This window comes from Periophthalmus magnuspinnatus, chromosome 23 (assembly GCF_009829125.3).
Source record: "Periophthalmus magnuspinnatus isolate fPerMag1 chromosome 23, fPerMag1.2.pri, whole genome shotgun sequence".
In the NCBI taxonomy this organism is placed as follows: domain Eukaryota; kingdom Metazoa; phylum Chordata; class Actinopteri; order Gobiiformes; family Gobiidae; genus Periophthalmus; species Periophthalmus magnuspinnatus.
The window spans coordinates 19987036-20009750 of NC_047148.1; the positions used below are offsets into that span (position 1 = coordinate 19987036).

The 22715-nt window shown below is 42.0% G+C and overlaps 1 protein-coding gene across 1 annotated transcript; it reads right to left on the minus strand.

Moving 5' to 3' along the window:
• Positions 1-1555: 1555 nt before the first annotated feature.
• Positions 1556-21410, minus strand: notch1a (notch receptor 1a). Its single transcript, XM_033990310.2, has 34 exons — positions 21233-21410; positions 20185-20266; positions 14293-14555; positions 13867-14205; positions 13169-13291; positions 12845-13078; positions 12604-12759; positions 12334-12519; positions 12118-12231; positions 11535-11648; positions 11223-11456; positions 11016-11126; positions 9942-10134; positions 9706-9851; positions 9508-9621; positions 8945-9064; positions 8709-8861; positions 8409-8637; positions 8099-8300; positions 7869-8022; positions 7611-7795; positions 7369-7501; positions 7024-7281; positions 6798-6910; positions 6145-6716; positions 5628-6068; positions 5399-5544; positions 5096-5309; positions 4927-5011; positions 4643-4805; positions 4266-4564; positions 4004-4151; positions 3836-3933; positions 1556-3750 (listed from the first exon to the last, which is right to left on the minus strand). The coding sequence occupies exons 1-34, from the start codon at positions 21288-21290 to the stop codon at positions 2521-2523; spliced, it is 7410 nt and encodes a 2469-aa protein (XP_033846201.1). The 5' UTR covers positions 21291-21410; the 3' UTR covers positions 1556-2520.
• Between the last annotated feature and the right edge of the window lie 1305 nt (positions 21411-22715).

Genomic DNA, 22715 nt, shown 5'->3' on the forward strand with positions numbered 1-22715 from the left:
TGTTTACAGCAGCCTAAATATCCCTCTGAAACAATCACATTTGTTTTATACCTATAGTAGCAAAATATCTACTGTTGCCTACATTTTCTTTTTGAGTCAGGCAGAGGTGAGGGCAGCAGACCCTTTATAATGTAAATTTAAGCCCCCTGTTGCCAACTGGAACACATTCAAATCCACCAGAAACAAAGAAAAATGTCTAGAATTTTAAAAATATTGACCCCCCTTATATGTTTGTGTTCTGTTCTTGTGACTGTGGTAGTTGTGACATTCTGGATGTTTTCAGTCTGATCCAATCCAATCCACTTTATTTATATAGCACATTTCATAAACAAATTGTTTCCAAAGTGCTGCACAGAGACAAAGTGACATAAAAAATAAAATCAATAAAACACATAAAAATAAATTTAAAAAACACAGAGGACCACACAACTCACACGGTGTTAAAAGCCAGAGAATAAAAGTGGGTCTTAAGACGAGACTTAAAACACTCTACAGTGGGAGCTGTTTGAATGTGGGGGGGCAGGGCGTTCCACAGTTTAGGTCCAACCACAGAAAAGGCCCTGTCCCCTCTGGTTTTAAGTCTGGTCTTAGGGACCACGAGCTGGAGCTGAGCTCAGACCTCAGAGCGCGCACCGGGATGTAAATTTTGATGAGGTCCAAGATGTAATCTGGGGCCAGACCATTCAAAGCTTTAAAAACAAACAATAAAATCTTAAAATCAACTCTAAAATTAACAGGAAGCCAGTGCAAAGACGCAAGAATTGGTGTGATATGGTCTGATGTTGGTCACATCCACATACAATTGGTTAAGGTGATGAGAGCAGAGTCATAATGTCAAATGTGAATCACCAATAGCTGAGCCAGGAGGCATTCGCTATTCGGAGCCCCAGAGACAAATTCATCTTAGGGCCCCCTGAAAGCTAGGGCCGGCCCTGGCTAAAGCTCCTCTGCCCCTCACAATGTGCCACATGCGCAAGATAATTTTAATGAAACAATGGCCATAGGCTTTTCTATTATTTGTCCCTTTTTGATAAGTGCATTGTCCACATGTGTCCAGTGCGTAGGACATAGCACACGGCCGGTGGTCATTTAAAGTCTCAGGTGACCCCAAAGTCGTTTTTAAACTGTATTCAAACTGAGACAATGGGATTAAACACAGATGGGGGAGTGCATGTGCTGAAACTTTTCATGAAAGTGTTTCTTTTGACATTCTTTGAGGCAAAGCTAAAATAATCTAGACAGTTCGCTTGGTCCCGACCTGGTTTGTGCAGAGTACTTGTTACCACGGCAACTCAGTGCCAACTCTGGTCATTTTGATGGAATGGAGCTGAGGTTTTGACAAACCTGGACTGCCTAAATAAGATTAGCACGTTTCATGGAGTAACCCCTTAATGTATTTGGCCCCTACATTTGTGTTGATATTCTTTATAATTTAGGCTACAATAAACCAATCGACTAGAAGCTTAAGTTTAGTTTAATAAGATAATTCATGACCTCAGGACAGACTTTTGATACTTTTTGTACACATGCACAATACTGAATGTGACTGCAACAATTGCTTTAAAAGACTTTATTAAGTCAACTTAGTGACAACATTTTACAAGACACTTCAGCAGGAAATACTTCTTTGCAAACTACAACTTTGCATGAATATTGATTTTGAATTACTCTTTTGTAAAATCTCAACTCTGAAATAGTTTATAAAACGTGGCATTTATACATCTTAAACACACTCATTACAAAGTGCAGGCAATCTCATTTAAAGACAAAAGAGGTCCCCATTTCTCTCAAAACATTCTTAATCTTGAAGACATTTTACATCAAAATTCACAAATAACTTGTTTTTCTTAAGAAAAACAAAACTGGCACTATTTTAGGCTGTGGCAAATGTAACATTTAAAAGAACAATGTGCCTGCAGTTTTACATAAGAAGTTCAACCCGAACTGGTAACACAACTCAGATGCACATCCACTCTTATAAAAGCAATGTTTTATGTGCACAGCTTTGTGACAAAAAGGTCCCAGATCTCCAGTAGAAAGATAGTATTATGCAAGGTGTACTTAATACACTATTTGCTAACACAGACAGTGATAAGACTTAGTGAAATGCAGTTCTGTAACAAAGGCTCCCTCTTCAACAGATGAGGCCAAAATAGAATTAATACTGTAATTTAAAAAATAATTATTTAAAACATAAAAATAAAAAAAATGTACAAAAATTACATGTGAAGACCGATGGTCAAAAATATCCAGTGAATATAAAGCAACACACTCAGGTCAAATAAATAGCATGTGTACCCATCTTTTAGGCTTTTTTCTGATATACACGTCTGCTACTACCGTCTTACACAACAAGTCAAAAAGAAAATATAAAAAGCATAAATATAAAAGCATCTTCTTTATAATCCAGATCCCAAAACCACATAAATAAATACAAATACTAAAACTGTTCTTCTCATAAGAATAAAACAATGCGAAAAATAGTACAAATTGTGACAGTCACTCTATAGAAAGTTCAGTCTATTTAAATTGTTCTGGTATCAAATTCATTTGTGAATGGATACTTGTGGGTGGGCTAGAGATGCCCTCAGACCAATCGGACACGTTGGAATGTGGAGAGCAGCTGGACCATTGGTCGGGAGAACCAGGGGAGGGTGTTAAGAATGGGTGGTCAGGAACCTGTAGTTGGTGATTAGGCGTGTTGTCCATAGGGCCAGAATAGCTGTGCTGGGAGGGAGGGGTGAGAAACTGTGTGCCAAGAATGTGCGTCTCTTGAGGCATAACAGTATGCATGGTCATAGAGCGTCCAGGGGCATTGTTTGGAGCATCAGGACTTGTCAACTCAAGGCCAGAGAAGTTTTGGCTGGGTTGTTGAATTGTGGTAGAGCTGGAGTTCTGATGCTGAAGTTGTTGCATTTGAGCTGGGTGCATGTTGTGCACAGATGAGCCAAGGTGACTGGTCTGCAGACCCTGATAGCCCATAATTTGAGACAGAGTAGCTGTGTTGACTCCATGCATTGCACTCATCATATTATGGGACATTGGTGGGGACTGAGTGAAGCCTCCTTGTTGACCCACACCTGGATGCATCCTGGAGAGCCAGTCACACGGTCCTCTGCTGCCTCCAATGGTGGTCGTGGCTTGACTGTTGGGACTTGACACAGGCATATGAGAAAGACGTGGTGGGTTGGCGTCAAAGGATAAGCCCATCTGACTGAGATTGCTCTCGCCAGTGCCCTGGAGTTGATTGAGTGAGAGGGGAGGTGACTGCTGGAACGGTGACGTCATGGGAGGGGATGCAACATCAGACAGGTAGGCATTTGGAGACTCAAGAGATTCCACCGGAGACAGCACTGCAGATGTATCAAGCAAGTTACCCTTCCCATCCACAGACTTCTTCTTCTTTAGTCTGTTGTCCTTATTTACATCTTTGCCACCTTTACCATTGTTGATTTTACGAACCTTTTTGCCTGAAATATTTGGCTTAAGATTGCCTAAATAGTCATTAGGAGAACAAAGAGGTGGGGACAGGCTGGCATTGCTCAAAGGTGCACTGTGAAGACCTGGGCTCCTAACCACATTGTACTCATCCAGCAGGCGGACGATATCATGATGCATGCGTTCCTGTGCTATATCTTTAGGCAGCTGGTCAAGATGATCGGTGATCTCACGATTAGCAAAATGCTCCAGAAGAACTTTTGCCGTCTCATAACTTCCTTCCCTGGCTGCAAGGAACAATGGTGTTTCTTCCTAAAAATCCCAGAGATACACAATGTTATAACATATAAGTCAGTTTTTCTATGGTTATTTAATTAAAACAATTGATCACACACACCTTGTTGTCTTGCATGTCTTTGTTAGCACCATTTTTCAACAGCATCACTGCAGCCTCAACATTATTGACAGCAGCAGCCCAATGAAGAGCAGATTTACCTATAAGGGAGGCATAGAATTAATAACAATGTACACAAATAGTAAAAGAATTATGTAAAACAATAACTACCAGAATCATCTGTGGCATTGGCATCAGCATGGCAGTTTATGAGCTCATCAACCATGCCTTCAACCGCCAATCTTGCAGCAAGAATCAGTGGAGTTGTTCCATCATTCATTCTTGCATCAAGGTCAGTGGCACGGTTTCTGATCAAAATCTGTATAAAAAAATAAGTATTGTAAGTACCATTCATTAATCTAATGTATACAGTACTACAGAGATAATTTACAATTGTACAGTGTCTGTAAAACTCTGAATGATAGAAATCTACCTGAAAGACTCCTTGTGCATCGGCAGCCACAGCAGCATGAAGAGGTGTACGGCCCATGTTGTCTTGGACATTGGCATCAGCACTGGACTCCAGAAGACGTTTGGCAGCATCAGAGCGAGCATAACGGGCTGCTAGGTGGAGAGCGGTCTCACCTGTGCGGTCAGTTTGGTTATGGAGGTTGGCCCCTTGATAAATGAAATCAGTTATGATCTCAGCTGAAGGATCCTCATCTTCTTCACTGTTACCAGTCTCAAGTCCACCACCACTGCATGAAGCAATCATCAGCGGAGTGAAACCATCTGAAAGATAAAAATAATGTCAGCATTATGTTTTAAAGGAATGGTACGTATAATAAAATATTTCTTCAGAAAACAAACCTGGTCCTCTAACATTGACATCTAGGCAGTCATTTTCAATCTCTCCTTGAGGAGGAGTAGGAGCAATAGATGCAATACGCAGATCTGCAGCATCAAGGTGCTGCTGGGTCCATTTCCTTTGATCTGTATGGTCACTCAAATCCAACATGGCTTGTTCTTCAAACTAAAACCAGAAAGAAAATGCACAATGAAGGACAATGATCTATCTCCCATTCAGGAAACAAGAGATGCTAAAGGTTTAGCTTTGATGCTTACAAAGACTAATTTTGAAATGCTATACTTACTTTAAATCGCCGACAATCTGGATCCTCATCATCCCATTCATTCTGATTGTCATCCATAAGGTTTATATCAACAATTTTCATTGGTCTATAGAAAATGTGTATATTGGTAACAAGGTCAAACACAAAAATTATTATGGAGGGTGCTGTAAATTGTAATAATTGTTGTTACCTTAGGCCAACTGAATCCTCTCCAACAGGTTCTCTTCGTTTCTTTTTGCTGGGCTCAGAAACTTTGAATCCCTCTGGGAACCAGAGCTGGCCATGTTCCCGTCGGCGTTTACGAGACACCAAAACACCAAGACAGACGAAACCTAAGGCAGCCAGGCCCAGGAACACCACGTACATGGGGTAGAGCTCAGAATTGGGAGCAGAGGGTTTCACACCTGAAAAACAGAAACGTGTGTTATTCAAGTTACACAAACTATATTCAAAGCTTAAAACCTTTTATGTTAGGTAGAGAAAAGATACACACTTGTAACAGCTTCAATATATGGAACATTAAGATTTCCACTGGAAGCCAGAGCACCGAGGAATGCAGCTACATCAGTGGCACTCTGGAAGCATTCAGAGGACTGCTGATAACACTGACGGTTGTCTATCTCCAAGTACACCACAGACCTATAAAAAACAATGGCAGAAATTAGTTTTAAAAAGGCAAATCTAAATTAAATAGGATTTTTTGAAATTTAAAGCAGACCTACCCTTTGATTTGCAAAGGATCCAATTCTCTACGTTTTCTTGAGCTGACCATTGAAGACAAACTGTCTGTCACTTGACCAAAAACATTTGCAGGAACAGAGGTCCACTCCGGCCAGCCTTCGGTGGATCGTTTCAGTACATTATGTTTAACCAGATCTTGTTCATTGCCATAGTAGGGAAAGATCATTGGTTCCCCTTTTGCATCACGGCGGAAAACAACATTGGTGTGGAGGACACTGCTGAGCTCTCGAAGGAATGCTGAGGAGCGATTTTTAAGTTGCTCTGGAGGAATATGAACAACCAGAACCAGATGGCCATCAGCAAGCTTCTCTGGCATATTGTTGGCACAGTCCAGTCCATCCCATTCACACTCTGCATTGTTACAGCCTTGGTCACAGTGCCCATCGGCGTAATGGTCTTTACAGTACTGGTCGTACAGTGGGCTGTGGGATTGGTAAGATTTTAGTTAGATTTTGTACCTGCAGGGAAATGATCAATTATTTGTTTTTCCAAACTTACTTGCACTGCCCTTCCTGTCCTTGGCAATCAAACCCATCGTACAGGCACCCAGGGCTGTTACACTGACCATCACACTTTCCATCATTAAAATATCTCCAGCACTGTAGAGCTGCTGAGCAGTTTTGCCAAGGATCATCAAAATTGAGGGAACAGTCTCCTCCATCCCATCCACAGGCATGGTTGTTGCACAATGAGTCGCAGATGTGGTTGCCTGCCCACTCATCACACTGTGGAATCTCACAGCTCACCTCCACTTCCGGAGGAGGAGTGATGTCCCGGCCAAAACCCCCAGTGAAGGAATAATCAAGGATGTGACAAAGGAGGCCATTGAAATTGCTGGGGCAGCTGCACTGGAAGAATGGGGCCTCCAGTGTGATCTGACAGGTTCCACCGTTGTAGCATGGATTTGAGAAGCAGAGGGAGTCACTGGGAGTTTGGCACTCTGGCCCAGTGAATGTGGAAGGACATAGGCAGCGTGGGCCTAAATGTCCAGACACACATGTGCCACCATTTCGACAATTCAGACTCCCACAAGAGCGAGAATCATACTCACAAGAAGACCCCGTAAAGCCCTAAGAGATTGCAATTATAAAATGTGAGGTGAAAGGGTCGTACAGAAACCAGGCTGACTTTGAAAGCTGTGCTGTACTTACAGGTGGGCATTTGCAGATAAATCCATGTGGTGTGTTACTGGCAACGGCACAACTGCCTCCATTTCTGCAGGGCCTTCCTTTGCATCCATCAAATACCTTGTCACAGCGCTGACCTAAAGTATGAAAAGCACAAAATGTTAAAAGGTCTTTCTATGTACATAATAGATTACACCATACTTGTTTATAATGTATAGAACTTAATGTGGCCCAAGACTGAAGCGTATACCTGTGTATCCTGTGCGGCATTCACAACGGTAGCTGTTAGTGAGCTGTATGCAGTTGTATGAGCCTCTTGGATCACAGGGGTCTGACAAGCACTCGTTCACATCTCCCTCACAGCGCTCTCCAACATATCCCGGCGGGCATACGCACTGATAGCCTCCAATGCGGTCCACACATTTGCCATTGTTGAAGCACTTAGGCTCATTAGTTAGTGGGTCAGTTGAAGGGTTGCAGTCGTCCAGATTAATCTCACAATGAACACCTTTAGAACCAGAAGACATTGTTGAATATATTGTTTTACATTTGTTCACAACAGTTAAGTCTTAATGTTTTTATGTGTGGACCATACCTTGTGTTCCTCTGGGACAGGAACATTTGTATGTATTAACCAAATCAATACATGTCCCCCCATTCTGACAGGGCTGTGATTGGCATTCATTGATTTCTTTGGAGCAGTTAACGCCATGGTAACCCGGGAGACACTGATACAATTTAAAAGAAAGCTAATTAGCAATTGGTAATTAAATGTTTGCAAATAAAACAAACAAAAATAAATAATTAGTTACTTAGATTTATAAAAAACTTCAATACCTCACAACTATAACCTCCAAGGTAGTCAGTGCATGTGGCCCCATTTTGGCATGGATTGGGGGAGCACTCGTCCACTTGTTCTTGGCAGTAGCTTCCAGTGTAGCCTGCTTGGCAGCGACAATAATGCGTGTTACCAGCATCTAAACACTGGCCCGAGTTTCTGCACAACTGAGCCACGTCAATGCCTGCAGAGAAAAATCAGATGTTATAAAAAATATTTGAAATACCATAGCTTAATCTAAAACAACCATTCTATACCTTGCCGTTTAGCAGCTACATCACAGGACACACTCGGGATGTCACAGTAAAGTCCAGTCCATCCGGTTTGACACTGACAGGTGTATGATGCTCCTTTCTGCCAGCACGATCCTCCATTTTTACAGGGTGACAATTCACACCATCGTACCAGGTTCTGACAAGACCAGACAAGTTAATCAAGTGAACATGGCTGTGTGGACACACAAAGACACTTCATGGTTAAATGGTACCTGGCAGTTGATTCCTGTATATCCATGAGGGCAGGAGCACTTGTAGGTGCCATAACTATCAAGGCAGGTACCACCATTTAAGCATGGCTTAGAGTCACACTCATTGATGTCATACTGGCAGTAGCTGCCAGTAAATCCAGGTAAACAGAGGCAGGTGAAGGCGTTGATACCATCCATGCAGGTGCCTCCATTAAAACAAGAGCTGAAAGAGATTTTATAAGTCAAAAATCAGTAAATATACATAATATATAAAAATATGATGTACTTATAACAGCTCTATGTAATTTATATACAAAAAAGTTTATGTTACCTGTCAGTGCAGTCATTAGTGTTGATCTCACAATTAATGCCACTAAAGCCCAGTGGACACGTGCAGGTATAGCTGTTGACACAGTCAGTGCAGTTGGCCCCATTTTTACAAGGGTTACTTTCACATTCATTAATATCCTGCTCACAGCGCCCCCCATTGAAACCAGGCAGACATGTGCAAGTGAAAGTGTTGATGCCATCACGACACAAGCCACCATTACTACATGGATCTGAAACAAGAGAGCAAACAATTAAGATACCACATTTTAACAATAATCTAACAGAAGACACATTCACTTACTTGGCTTGCAGTCATCTATGTCAGTTTCACACTTCTGACCAGTGTAACCAGGCTGACATTTACACTGATAGCCACCCATGGTGTTGTAGCAGAAAGCACCATTGCGGCATGGGTTCTTCACACACTCATTGATATCAATTTCACATGTTTGACCTAATGAAAACCAAAATATATATTTGCATAGTTATAGTTTAATTCTAATTCCAATACAGAAAACTTTGACAATAGCTGGGTACCTTGCCATCCTTCAGGGCAGATGCAAGAGAAGCTTTGATAGTCCTCAGCTTCTTTACACATTCCACCATTTTTGCATGGTCTGGGACTGCATGGAGCCAGCAGGATTTCACAGTTATCACCTGGTAAAATAAAAACAGTGTTAGCCTACATCAGCTTATTTGCATTTCCACAAAAATGCATGTTGTAGCACATCTTATTTTTATTTCCATGACAACATTTGGAAAAAGGAAAGGCCTTCCCATTTCCTGGAATTGTAGTCCACAGACAGGAAACGGGACATGGAGGAAGAGAGAATGAGGATTGGAGTACTTCCCAGATTTTATTGACTACTATGGAATGTTATTCTTGAACCAAGGCTAGTTGTAACCAAAAACACAGTACTTCCAAAACAGACGTCTCTGGTGAAAGCAGATTCTAGGTAATGTGTACAAGCCAGGCCATAATAAAACTTATGAGTGTACAGGCGACTTTCATGAAGCCAAAAAATATAACATAATATTCAACTAAATATGTGAAGTCAAACACAGCACAAACCAAAGCAGCAATACCATCATAATCATACCAGTATAGGGAAGCAGACAATTGCACTTATATCCAGCCACATCATCAATGCAGGTGCCCTGGTTGAGACATGGGTTGGAGGCACACTCGTTGATGTTAGTTTGACAGTTAGGGCCTAAAATGGTGAAATTAGAAACACACAAAGTTAGTGAAGTCATATAGTCAAAAACAAAACACTGGGGTTTAGTATATTACTGACCAGTGAATCCTGCTCTGCATGTGCAGTGATAGCCGCTGGTCATGTCCTTGCAGGTTCCACCATTCATACATGGGTTGGACTCACACTCGTTGTTATTGATGTCACAGTTTGGTCCGCTCCATCCAGAGTCACAACTACATTTGTAGCTTTAATTGGAATACATATGGTTCTGAGTAAATTCCTTTTCTGATGTACTTTCTATATTTGTGATAAAAATGATACATCATTTTATTTACCCATTGATGAGATCCTGGCACCGACCATGGATGCAAGGGTTACTGCTGCACTCATCCACCTGGGATAGACAGGTCACATCATTGTATCCCTCAGGGCAAAGGCAGGTAAAGCTGTTGATGCCATCAATACAGGTGCCGCCATTGTGGCAGGGATTGATGGCACAGTCATCAATGTTGATGTTACACATAGCCCCTGAAAAACAGAGTGTATATTTAGAATGCAAGTGTCTACTACAGTATTTCCAAGAATAAAGATTAAATCAGTCGCCACAAATAAGCAGCTCAAGCTTTATATGGACATGGGCTAGAAGACCTTGAGGCCCATTGGTATTTTCCTATTGATCGAAAAAGGCCCATTTGAAGTCAGAAGGGCACAGCTGGAACCAAGGAGGGGGTAGGTGGTCACCTATTCAAACAACCAATATTGCATCCCCCCCATCCATAAAGCCAACCTCGCCGAGGGCTGTTTACAGGAACAGACCCATTTAACACAGTTCTGAGTAATGATCAACCCCCATCACCAATGTCAACCCCCAGCTTGTCTCCTCATCTTCATCAAGAGGGAGGACTAAACCGTCTGATCTCCAGATACAACAGTCCTTTGTCTCACACTGAAGTGACAAACATGAAGCTGCACAGTAGTGTAAATAAGCTTCTTGTGAATAATTAATTTCAATTATTTCAATTGATTTAATTCAAAACAAAAAATGAACATGAGGAATACCCCAAATCATTAATAACAATCACAAAATTCATTCAGCATTTAGTGCGTGTCACACAAGCCGCACCATTAAAAGGCAACCTCCTTCCTTTTGAAAGTATCACCTTACGAACTCTTTCCAAGGTCCCCATCACAAGCTTTTCAAATGGCAAACAAAGTTGGTGCTTTGTGTGGATGTTTTGTGTGTATCAGGTTGAGGACTGTGTTCTTTTCTGTATTCTGCTCTCAATCTCACACAAGCCATCTGACACCATTGTTGAATAAGAGCAGATCCGCCAGCCACCTGTTCTACCTGCCCCTCACTAATCTCCAGAGACCACCCCCTGCACCTGTTGACTCCACCCAGTGCTCACCTGTGTAGCCGGGCTCACAGGCACATTCATAGCCATTGATTTTGTCTATGCATCTTCCATAATCACAGGGCTGGCTTTTGCAGTCATCAAGATTTATTTCACAGTTGAAACCTATAAAATGAAGGAGTAGAAATAGTTGCAGTGAGGACAGTTCATCCTTAATTGAAATATACATACTAGAGTGGTTTTGCATTTATGAATACATGCCTGCGGTTCCTTTGGGGCAGGAACAAATGTATGTGTTCTCTCTGTCCTGACAAGTTCCACCATTCTTACACGGCTGGCTAAGGCATTCATTGATGTTTGTCTCGCACAAGCGGCCAGTGTAACCAGGTCGACAATAGCAGGTAAAGGAGGCAAGTCCATCTTTACATGTCCCATAATGGCAGGGATCGGAGTAGCACTCATTGATGTCAATTTCACAGTGTTGTCCTGTGTAACCTGTGAATATTTAAATTATGTTATGTTTATATTAAATGACTGTGTATGAAAAACAGAAATGTCTTGAATAATGTTTACCTTCTGCACACTCGCATGTATACTTATTGGGACCATCAGTGCATTTGCCCCCGTTCTTACATGGTGTACTGGCACATTCATCAATGTCCACTTGGCAGAGATGACCAGAGAAACCTGACAAATGAAAAAAAAAACACAAATTAAAAAAAAAAATAAAGTGAAGAGAATGCAGTGCAGAGAATTTCAGTGTGTAACGGACAGTCTAGGAAACTAATGGAGCATTTCACAGCCCTCCCCCCACTTCTACTCCGACTGGGCAGAGAGGACTTTTCTTTCAAACCAAACAATAGGCTGGGGCTTAACTAGCAATAAACCAGTCCCTGCCCCCAGATGTCCTGCTTTAAATCTTTGTAGAAAACGTCTTGCCGCCAAATATGTTAATGTGCCTGCAACTCAGTTTGTTGTGACCTAAACCCTCAATGACACCATTAGATCCAGTGAATCATTTACATCCATTCTTTGAATCAATATAGACTTGTAGTTAAGTATTCAATGTTATGTTCTCACGTGCTCTAAAAGCAAAATGAATGAAATAATTGCACAAAATAAATCCTCCCAAATTACTTTTTGGGGGTTTGCTCACCTTTTGGGCACTCGCAGTGAAATGAGTTGATCTTGTCGATACATTTGCCACTGTTAAGACAAGGCTGGCTGGCACATTCATCTGTGTTAATATGGCAAAATACACCTTCATATCCTAGAGTGATACAAAGAAGACAGACATTTTCTTAATTTATTTCAGTGTTCATCAAGGAAATATTCACAGTCACTGCAAAATCTATTTGAGGTAAAATTTTACCTGGCATACAAATACAATGAAAGCCTCCAATCTGATCCAGACATGTTGCATCATTATGGCAAGGATTAGACATGCACTCATTGACATCCATCTCACAACGGGGTCCTTCATATCCTTGAAGACATTTGCACTGAAAAGATCCTTTAGTGTTGAGGCACCGACCACCATGTTCACATGGATTTGCTCCTGAAATAATGACAAATGAAAATGTATACACAGTAACCTAAAATGATGTACACTTCCATTTTGTCAGTCAGATATTAAATTTACCAAGAGAGCACTCATCAATGTCCAAGTTGCAGGCTGATCCAGTGTAGCCAGGTGGACAAGTACATATTGCCTTGCCATTCACTGGGTTGGTGTCACAGTTGGACCCCTTTTGGCAGGGGTTGCTGATGCATGCGTCATCAAGGTGGCACAGCAAACCTGGAGACAAAACATATAATTGTTTATTTGTGTCTAACATGACAGTTCTTAAATCTGAGTAAACACTGTTGAGTTCAAGACAAACCTGTGCGTCCATGTGGACATTCACAGAAGAAAGAGGCAACTCTGTCATGACAGGTGGCACCATGATAGCACGCTGCACTGGCACAGTCATCGATGTTCTCACTGCAGTCATCGCCTGTCCAGCCGTTCACGCAAACACAGTGGTAGCTTCCATGAGTATCATGGCAAGTTCCTCCATTCTGACAGGCATTGGGCATTAATTCACATTCATCCACATTTTCTGTGCAGAATTGACCTGAAGAAATAATTAAAAATGAGAAATGATTAAAAATCACCAAGTGAGACAGGTTACTTTACTGCCGAAATTACCATTTTATTTACCCACCTGTATAATGAGGTGGACATTGGCAATTATAGGTATTTACTCCATCCACACAGATTCCACCATTCTGACAGTTGTGGCCTGGGCAATCATCAATGTTGTGTTCACAGTGTGGGCCAGTAAAGCCTGTAAGAAAGATCAGAGATTTAAAAAAAAAAAAAAAAAGGGTTCATAACCTCATCCCCTCCCCTTTTCTCGTCTGTCCACAGGTGAGGCTTATTGACACTCACTCTGCTCAGTCATTTACAAAGCATTAAAACAAACCGTTTCATCTTTCAAACAAAGCAGGTGTGACTTTTTTACAGCACACAGATTAATGATCTGCTCCTCAATGTGACAGGTGCCTGCTCTACCAAGCTGCATCATAGTACTATACAGCTGCATGACCATGCAGCTGTATAGTACTATGATGCAGCTGCATGACCATGTTTTGTGGTATATACATATAGCATCCCTGTTGTGGTGAGAATACAGTGACTATCAGAAGGAAATGGTTGTGTGACTGCATCCTGCCAGTGAAGGCTGGCAGACAAAAGGTGGGGGTTACCAGGGCTTGCTTTTTCCACAGTTGGATTTTTCAAAAACAGACTGAATTTCAGGTCAAGTGATGTAATAGGAAACGCAGCAGTGCAACTACACCCAAACTAAACCAAAACTCAGTAAAGTTACAGATGTGTTTCTAAAGTAATACTGCATGTTACCTGGCAGGCAGCTGCAGTCATAAGTCGTGTCTCCCTTCTGAACACAGGTGCCTCCATTTTGGCACGGGGAGGGGCTGCATGGCATGTACAGAGTCTCGCAGTGCTGACCGGTATACTGTTGAGGGCAGCGGCAGTGGTAGGACCCCACCTCATTCGCGCACACGCCACCATTCTGACATGGAGAGGGTATCTGTGCACATTCATTGACATCCTGTTTGCAGGTTTTACCATGGAAGGCTGGTGGACATGTGCAAATGAATGTAGAGTCGAAGGCAGAGCACTGGCCACCATTGGCACAAGGATTGGAAGCACAGGGATTGGCAATGTGGCACATTTTACCTGAAAAGAACGAAGGACAGCATAGCTTTAATATTAATTAAAAGAATAACGAGAGCTGGATCAAACAGTTGGAAAATATCTTCATACCAGACCAGCCAGGTGGACATCGGCATCGGTAGGACGAAAGTGTGATGAGGTCACATGTCCCTCCATTGCGACATGGAGAACTCATGCAGGCATGGTTGGTGGGTGTCAGGCAAAGACGGTCAGTGAAACCCAGTCGACAAATGCAACGGAAATCAAATGTGTTGCCATGAACAACAGGGCGACATTCACCTCCATTCCGACAAGGAGACGGGCTGCAAGGACTTGGGAACTGACACCTGTTGCCTACGTAATCACTTGGACACCTGGAAGTACATAAAAATTACAGAGTTATATTTGCAATTTGCAATTTTTGGGCATCAATAATGCAAGCAAGGCAGGAAAGTTCTCCCAGAACAAAGTCCCACAGTAGTGAGGGAGGGGGAGTATGTTGTTGTAGTATGCCCCCCTGGATTAGCCTCTCTCTGAAGCCTAAAAACACAATCTGCAAGGACAACAGACGCCACCAAATAGACAATCTGAGTCTGTTCCCATCTACCTTACGCCTGGGCTGTCCACACACATCATAGACGGCTCTAAAGATCAAGGGGTACAGTGCCGACTCTGGATGTTTTGTATGAACCAATGAATTCAAATCCTAAGCCATGCACATTTTTTCAGTATTGATACCTGCTGAAATAAAACAAATGTGGACATTTTCAGAAAAGTTTAAAACCATCTTGACCTTTATCAGAAGTAGTATGGTCAAGGTAAAAATAAAGTACTGTAACTACTAATATCAGTTTAAAATATTGTGTTAATTATGGTATGACATGATCAAATCTCATCTTGCTCGTGTCTGTGCAGTAAAACACAAACCTATTCAATGCCAAGAAAAAGTTGTTTATTTTTGAATCAGGGGCTTGTGCGAACAGGGAGGGCATCTGTTATTCTCCTAGTATCTCCGCTGGGAGCAGGTGCGCATGTTAATGAGGGCAGCTGTTGGACAGGGCTCCTCCCCCTCCCCTTTTCCTCTCCTCAGCTCCCCTTATACCCCATCCCTCTGTCCCCGTTGCAGATGGGGGGGTGCTAAAAAGCCAATCTCTTCCCCTGGGACATAAAGAACTCATGTGAAGTCAGCTGTTGCAACTTCTGTCCCCCTGTACTCTCTTGTTATCCTCCCAACCACATTACTTCCTAAATTGTCTTTTTTCTTTTGATACAATGCAAGTTTTAAACATACATTTTAGGCACATTTTTCCCATGCCCCCCTTGAAAGTTTCAGTATTTTTACAACTAACATTATTACTTTAAAACGGCATTACTTGTTATGTCACGTAGAAGTGTTAAAAACTTCCTTGTTGACTTTTGTTAGCTGAGACTAATCAGGGAGATTTTAACAGCCTCCTGCGCCCAGAGAGAGTCCAGACTGTGGCAATTGGCATTAGATTGTAAAAGTTTAAGACACCTTTGAAGTTTTCCCTGCTTCTTTTTCCCCCTCAACCAAAACGGTAGGCTTGTGTTTGAAAAAACCCTCCCATGCTAACTGTAATGGATCCTCTTTGTCCCAGAGTCAGTTGTAGATAAAGATCCACCCACACACTGAAAGGCCACGCAGCACACACCACGGCAACAGGTCCCGCTCAGGCCACCGATGCAATGTCCCTCAAGCCGGAGCAGATGCTTCCCTGACCCCTGACCCTAAGCACTTTTGAGACTGTGGGGCGGCCCTTTTCTCCTCCTCTCCCTCCTCTTTTATTCTCCCTGCTGAGTTGGATTTACCATCTGCCACTTCAAGGGTGACTTGCGTTTGAATTAAAATGTTCCTTTGTGAAATAAAAATGCCACCACTGTAAAATGTGCAATATACAGTGATCCAATAGTCTACAATATTGTGGTGTGTATTTATATTGTGCATTTTTGTTTTGCTCAGTTAGGTCTGGTCCCTTTGTATACATCTAATCTCTCTAGCTCTCTATTACGAAGTAGAGAACAGGGTTAAATAATGAAATTGAGCCAGAATGTGCTACTACAACTACTACAGCTGCTAAAATTTTGGAGCCAATACTTAAATTACTTAGTTTAGTTAAGAGAAATACAGATGTTTGCACCGCTCACTAAAACCAAATTCTCTCCCATTTGCTGCTTTAGATGCTTATCACTGACAACACATCTGTTACATTTAACCTGGGGCCTACAGGTCAGGTTACAATTAATTGTGAAGAGGTTTAAAATAAAACCACAATGCCTGATAAGGTCTGCTATAAATCACACTCATGCTGAAGGCTTCCATGCATTCTCTTGCCCCACTCCTCCAAGTGAAATGACGAGCTGTCAAGAGAGCTGGGGTTTCCACTTTTGACAACCTGCCTGTGCCCGTGGGAACTTTCAGCACCCACTACATAGTTTCTTATCTTTCTAACCCCACAGCTTTGATCGTCTTCCCTTAAGAATCAGCCGATTCTGACTCAACATGTAATATATGTATGTAACCAAGACTACATAGAGGGCAACTGTTATATTATTACTATTTTTTCCAGGAACAATATCAACAAAAGCTTTAATAATCAGAGCAGAGAAACTTAAAATGCGAAGGGCTAATATGCACAACTGCTTTTGATCTATACAATATGAATTTATTATAAATTTGCTGTCTTTTATTAACTGTGCCTCGTGAGCTTGCAGTTAGACCAGTGTTTAACATACTGTTGTCTCCTAACATGTCAACCCTATACAAACTGAATAAAAGGCTACTGTGCATGGAAGAAAAGTAAAAATAATAACTGCGATACTGTTGGCATCCACCACAAGCTGTTCCACTTGAAATCTGTGAGCGAGCAGTGTTATCACATTGATCATGAATTATGCTTCAGTACATTTTCAAACAAAGCCCCATGCATTTCCTTTAGTCAGGTGGTTTGCACATACAAAATATGGGCCTACAGGTCTACTTGAGCTTGTTTGCCAGCACCTGATATTGTACAACCCAGTAAATTTCTGTCATACATCAGCCAAACTGCTATCTTCTATCTCTACGTTTCAACTTGATGCTCTATAACAGGGTCCAGGCATTTTAGGAATGAATTTAACCAGGGGAGTGGCAACCTTACAGCTTAAGGGTCCAATAAAAGCCTAACACCAGCAGACACACTTGACCCAACCATGTACTTGCATATGCTTGATTCTTTTAAGCCCATGAGGATCTGCCTGGTAATCCTATAGGAGGACAAATGAAGAGCAGCATTCCTTCAAGGAGAGTGGGACATCATCTGGCTGGCACTGCTTTCACTCAACACACCCCACTGCATGGGTGAGACATTTTATCATCAATATGCAATACCAGACAGCTCTGTGCAAGGTCATGGAAGGCTCATCACCAGAGTCACAACAGGTTTTCTGTCCATTTTCTGTTGGGCCTATTTATGGCCACTGTCTTGCAGTATTTGAAACATGTAGTCAGACAGTTGAGATGTTTCAGAGTTTATTATTAACAGTCACTTCAGACCAAAAGCATCTATTTTTGCAGAGAGTCAAGTGAGGCATGTGAACAGGGGAAGGCCGAGGGCACCAACCTTTTAACCCCATCATGTCCTCATTACAGTCCCACAAATAGGACATATTTTGACTCGCATGTTTCTGTAAGGTTTGAGGCTGCCCTCAAAAACAAATCCCATGGAAAAACAATCAGCAGGTAACTGTATACTGGAGTGAATGATGGTATGACAACATGGTAAAAACAAAACCACATTTTGTAATAGGCATGATGAAGTGCTAAATTAAGTAAATTGGTGCAGCACCATAAACATTTCTGTAATGATAAAATACAATCCTTTATAATCCCTTTCATGCTTAACATTGTTTTCTAAGGGATCATGTGATTTCACTGTCTCCTTTCACACTCGTGGGAACTGTGCTACTAAAGAGGATTTAAAATATATTAACTACTTAAATCTGTGCCACCGTATGTGATCACAAATCATAAAGTCCCAGCTGGCAGCATGTTTGTTGTTATGATGCCTCGTAAAAGACTGACTCTTTGAAAAATTGTGTATTGTCATTTAAAGGGCTCATATTACACTATTTCACTACTTTGTTGTTTCCTCGAACATACACAGAGTTTTGATTAACACACAAAACCTGCATATTTAGGCTGAGTTCTTCTCTCAAATAGAAAACGCTCTGTTCTACTTTGTGATGTCATGTGGTAATAAAGGAAATGCTCCATTGTGTTTTTAAACTCCATACATCTTCACTTCAATAATTTGGATGAGTTCATCTCTGGAATTGCCAATCTCTGCTGGACAAAAGGTAAAAGGAGATGTTAACTTGAAAATGACCACTACATGACATCACAAGGTGGGACAGGACATACGGAGTTTTGGAGATGCAGACAGATGAATAATAAAGTGTGACTCAAACATGTGTGAATGAAACAAAACACAACTCCAGGTATGTCTTTGATGAAGTAACAAAATTATAACATGACTTGAAGCCCACAGTCCATTCATTTATCTATATTTCTGGAGAAAAGTGAATTCAAAAGCTGTCAATAAAGATCATCACTTAAGACTTTCATAAATACAGACGCCAGGCTTAGACACAGTGAGACTTGTCCACAGGCCACTCATGTACTGCTACAGTTGGCAGGATTAAATGATTAATGAGGAACAGCTCAAAGAAAGAGTGATGTGATGCTCTTATCCTGTCTGTTGATTTTAATTGGGCTAAGCAGTGATGGGGACCACAATAACAGCTTTGTGGAGGAAGAGCTAGTGTGTACACGTGTGCAAGGGGACACTCGTGTGTGCTGGTGTGTGGCAGTAGCCCAGGGCTAGGGATCCCTCAATGGGCATCCTTTGTTCTTACAGACCAGACAGAGTGCCTACTAATACCACAGGCCCCTGGGCTAGAGCGACTACTATTAAGCATCTTCAGTGATAATCAAGTATTTTTACACCTTTTTGTGATTTTATGCCAATTTAAGTTTTTGAGACTTTAAATAAATAATATACTTTAAATAATAATAATAATAATATATAGGTTTGGCAACATGTTTTGTGATGTTTTAGACCAGATAAATCATTGTAGAGCATATTAGAAAATCCCCCTGTCCATCAGAGTGTTCCCACCTGTTTGTCCCTAAAATTTCTGCACTTTATAGCAATTAATCTGACCCTGTCAACATGAAATCCAATTAGATTTTACAGCCATCTGGCTTTCTAATGGAGATCACACGCAAATAAGGTATGGGGGTGGGAGGGGATGTAAAGGTTTGTCCATTCAAAATCTGGGGACAAAGCCTCCCCAAAGATGCTACAGAGAGAGGGGGGTGGGGGTCAGGGTTGGGGTTCGGTTGAGGTGGGGGTTATGGCGGGTGAGTTTGGTGTGTTCTGTGGTGGCTGTGGCATGATGAGAAGCCCCACTCAGATTAGTCACACAGCATTATTCTGACTACAGGACAATGGGTGACGGGCGGCGGGCGAACCCCAGCTGTCACCCATGAAAGGACAGAAAAACAAGATTTAAGACTGGACGCGTCCTCTCACTTGGCCTGGCGAAGGGCTCTTGCATTCATTAAGGGGCCTTTTGAGAGAGTTTGGGCTTTTGTCCAGGCAGCTACCATTATGGTCCTAAACCATACTCCGCTAGAATTGGACTTTTAAAACTTCTACTCTTTTTCCGTTGGAGGAATGTGTAGCCCCAGAAAGCACAGTTCCTCCAGGAGGGGTACATGGGCACAGTGCTATCTCACAGGAACCTTAAGGGCCCCTGGTTGCTGGGCACAGGGGCCCGCTGAAAAGCTGGAATGTGTGGCCCCTTATAATCACAAAAACAACTTGGGTCTCAAAACTCTGGAAGTGCTCTAGTATAAAAACATTGCAATGATCACACAATCGCCAACAAAACAAGAATTAAATTAAAAAAAGCAACTTGTTTGAATGTGAAAAGCTTTACCTGCACTCTCCATTTCCGCTTGAGGAGGGCTCACATCTCCCTCCATTTAGACAGGACTCAGTGGGTAAGGAGCATTTTAAACCTGTTGAAAATAAGAAGAATAGTTAGATATACTGATGTGGATGTGTGAAACAAGGGCAAATTAAAGTTCAGAAGTTTGCAATCATATGTGATGCTATGGCCTGCTGATTATTTCACAGCTTAATGCAATGCACACATCTCAGCATTTATAATTGATTTTTTTGCACAGAAGTCTTTGGGGACGTGGTGCTGGACAGCGGTGAAGCCACAGCGCGTGGTCCAAGTCTTTAGGGGGGTTGGTGGCAGTGGGGGGCACGCTTTGTGGGGAACGCTCGGCAGCTGCTGGACTCAGAGGCGGAACAAAAGAATCGAGTCCAGCACGAGCCATAAAACACTCTCCTCGTGCATTGTTTGTGGCAGACGGGAACAGCAGCAACTCCTCTACCCCCCACCAGCGACACTCTCCCACACACGAGACAAAAGGTGTCCCGCATCCCCCTGCGGCGTGCCTCTGGCCAACGCGCACTTCAGACGCCAACTCACAAGAATTTGGAAGTTTAAAAACATTTCAGCAGTCAGCAAGTAAACCCAAATGACTTAGTATTAGTTAGGCCTAGTCTTTAGAGTTTGACATGTTTGAAGTGTAGGCTGTTTTCTCCAAAATGATGTCAGATGTGAGCATTTAAAGAGTTTGGATCACACTGGGATGGAATCTGTTGCGCGAATCAGCTGCTGAGCGCCACAGCTGCACTTGTTCTGAGTCGCATTGTGAAGCCAACAACTTTATTTTTAGCGTGGGCTTTGGTCTTTTACAACAATAACTGATCAATAGTGAAGGACTGTGCACAGAAACCTCAAGATGAACGGGGCAAACTCATGTTATTCTGCTTTTACTGTAGAATTTGTCATTTTAAAACTTATTAACTACAGGCTATAACTTACACAAACATGACAAAGGCTCCCTGTTGAAACCTGTTTAAGTGATTTGTCAGGATTAAACATATCCACTCATAGTAATACCACTTACCTTCGGATGAGACGATGGCTGAAAGCAGAAATGTTAGTTTCACAAAGAAACGATACATTCCTCCTCTTCAACTTCACTGGTGTCGTTGAAACCCTCGTGGGGCTGGCATAGATCCACTGTGAAGTAGACTCCAAAATGTGCTTTAAAATAACAATCCTTGCGGGGTTTGTACTGAAAATCCAAGATAACGCGGCGGAGTTGAAGAGATTCACTTCATATATGTTAACGTTGTGCCTTTCGCGTCCTCAATGAAAGTGGATGAGGCGCACAGGTTCCTCCCAGTCCCTCCCCTTCTGCTCCTCTAAGCCCCCAGCTCCCACCCCCATCACAACTACTACACTGGCCTACTACCACCACAAATACTACTACAACACCAACACAACGAGGAACTAAATGATCAGCCCTTGTCACTCCAGTAATGAGCTCTATATGCCACACATGCAGCACATCAGGCTTGTCTTGTACTTTGATTTTGAAACCAACATTATAGTTTTGAATACGCACATTTAGAAACATTTAGGAGGCATTTAGGAGGCCAGGATAGCCTATTTCTCAACATGGGCTGCATCAGTTGCTTGTAAGTTGAGCATCAAGATCTGTTTTATTTTATAACACATTTTAAAGTTTATTTTTTAAGCTAAAAATATATAACTTATCCATGTCTTAACATACAAAGTGCAAACTTTGTGGGACCATAACAAACTATGACATTTGGGATGCCCTTTACAGAGCAAGCCACAGATAGTATAGTCTATACTTTCCCTTTTTTTTCTTTTCTTGAGGCAATGAAACTGTCATTGGGGATCTGTGCAGTTTCAGCACCCCAGGGCAAAGATTATTTTATTATGTGGCCTACGCATATGCTGGTCTGACTACATGTTGGTGTGACTGCCAAATGGAGCTGTGCCAAAAGGGGCTAGGTCTCTTGAGGTGCGTGAAGTGTGGGAAACTCAGAGAAAAGTGGGAGTGTGAGCAATCAGCCATTAATTTATTGCACAATACATGCGCAAATAAGACCTGTTACAAAGGTGGTTGTTGCACAGAAATAAGTCAGGGCATCTGCACTGACATGTTCTGTGTTGTTCACAGGAGCTTCTTGATGTGCCGTGAGAAATGCTGGATCCTTGTGGCACACGCTAAACCACACGTGCTCTCCCAGATTCTATTTAATAAGGTCTGCTACAGTAGAATGGGACTTTGAACAGTATAACTTTTATCTCTATCTTCTTTGCTCATGTGTGATTCTCTCCAATGTTCTGCACTTATTTACTACAACCATGAGAAAATGGTCTGTCAGGGATTTGCAAGGTTAGAGGGGAAAAGCCAAAGCTGTAAAAACAAATTCTACCAAAGCCTACATGGAAATGCATAACAAAGGAGAGTGACATAAGACACTAAGCAAATATGGCGAGTGCTATATTGAAAATGTATCATCACTAGACATTCTGGGGGTTTCTTTGAGTTTCTCATTGCCATTTCTTTC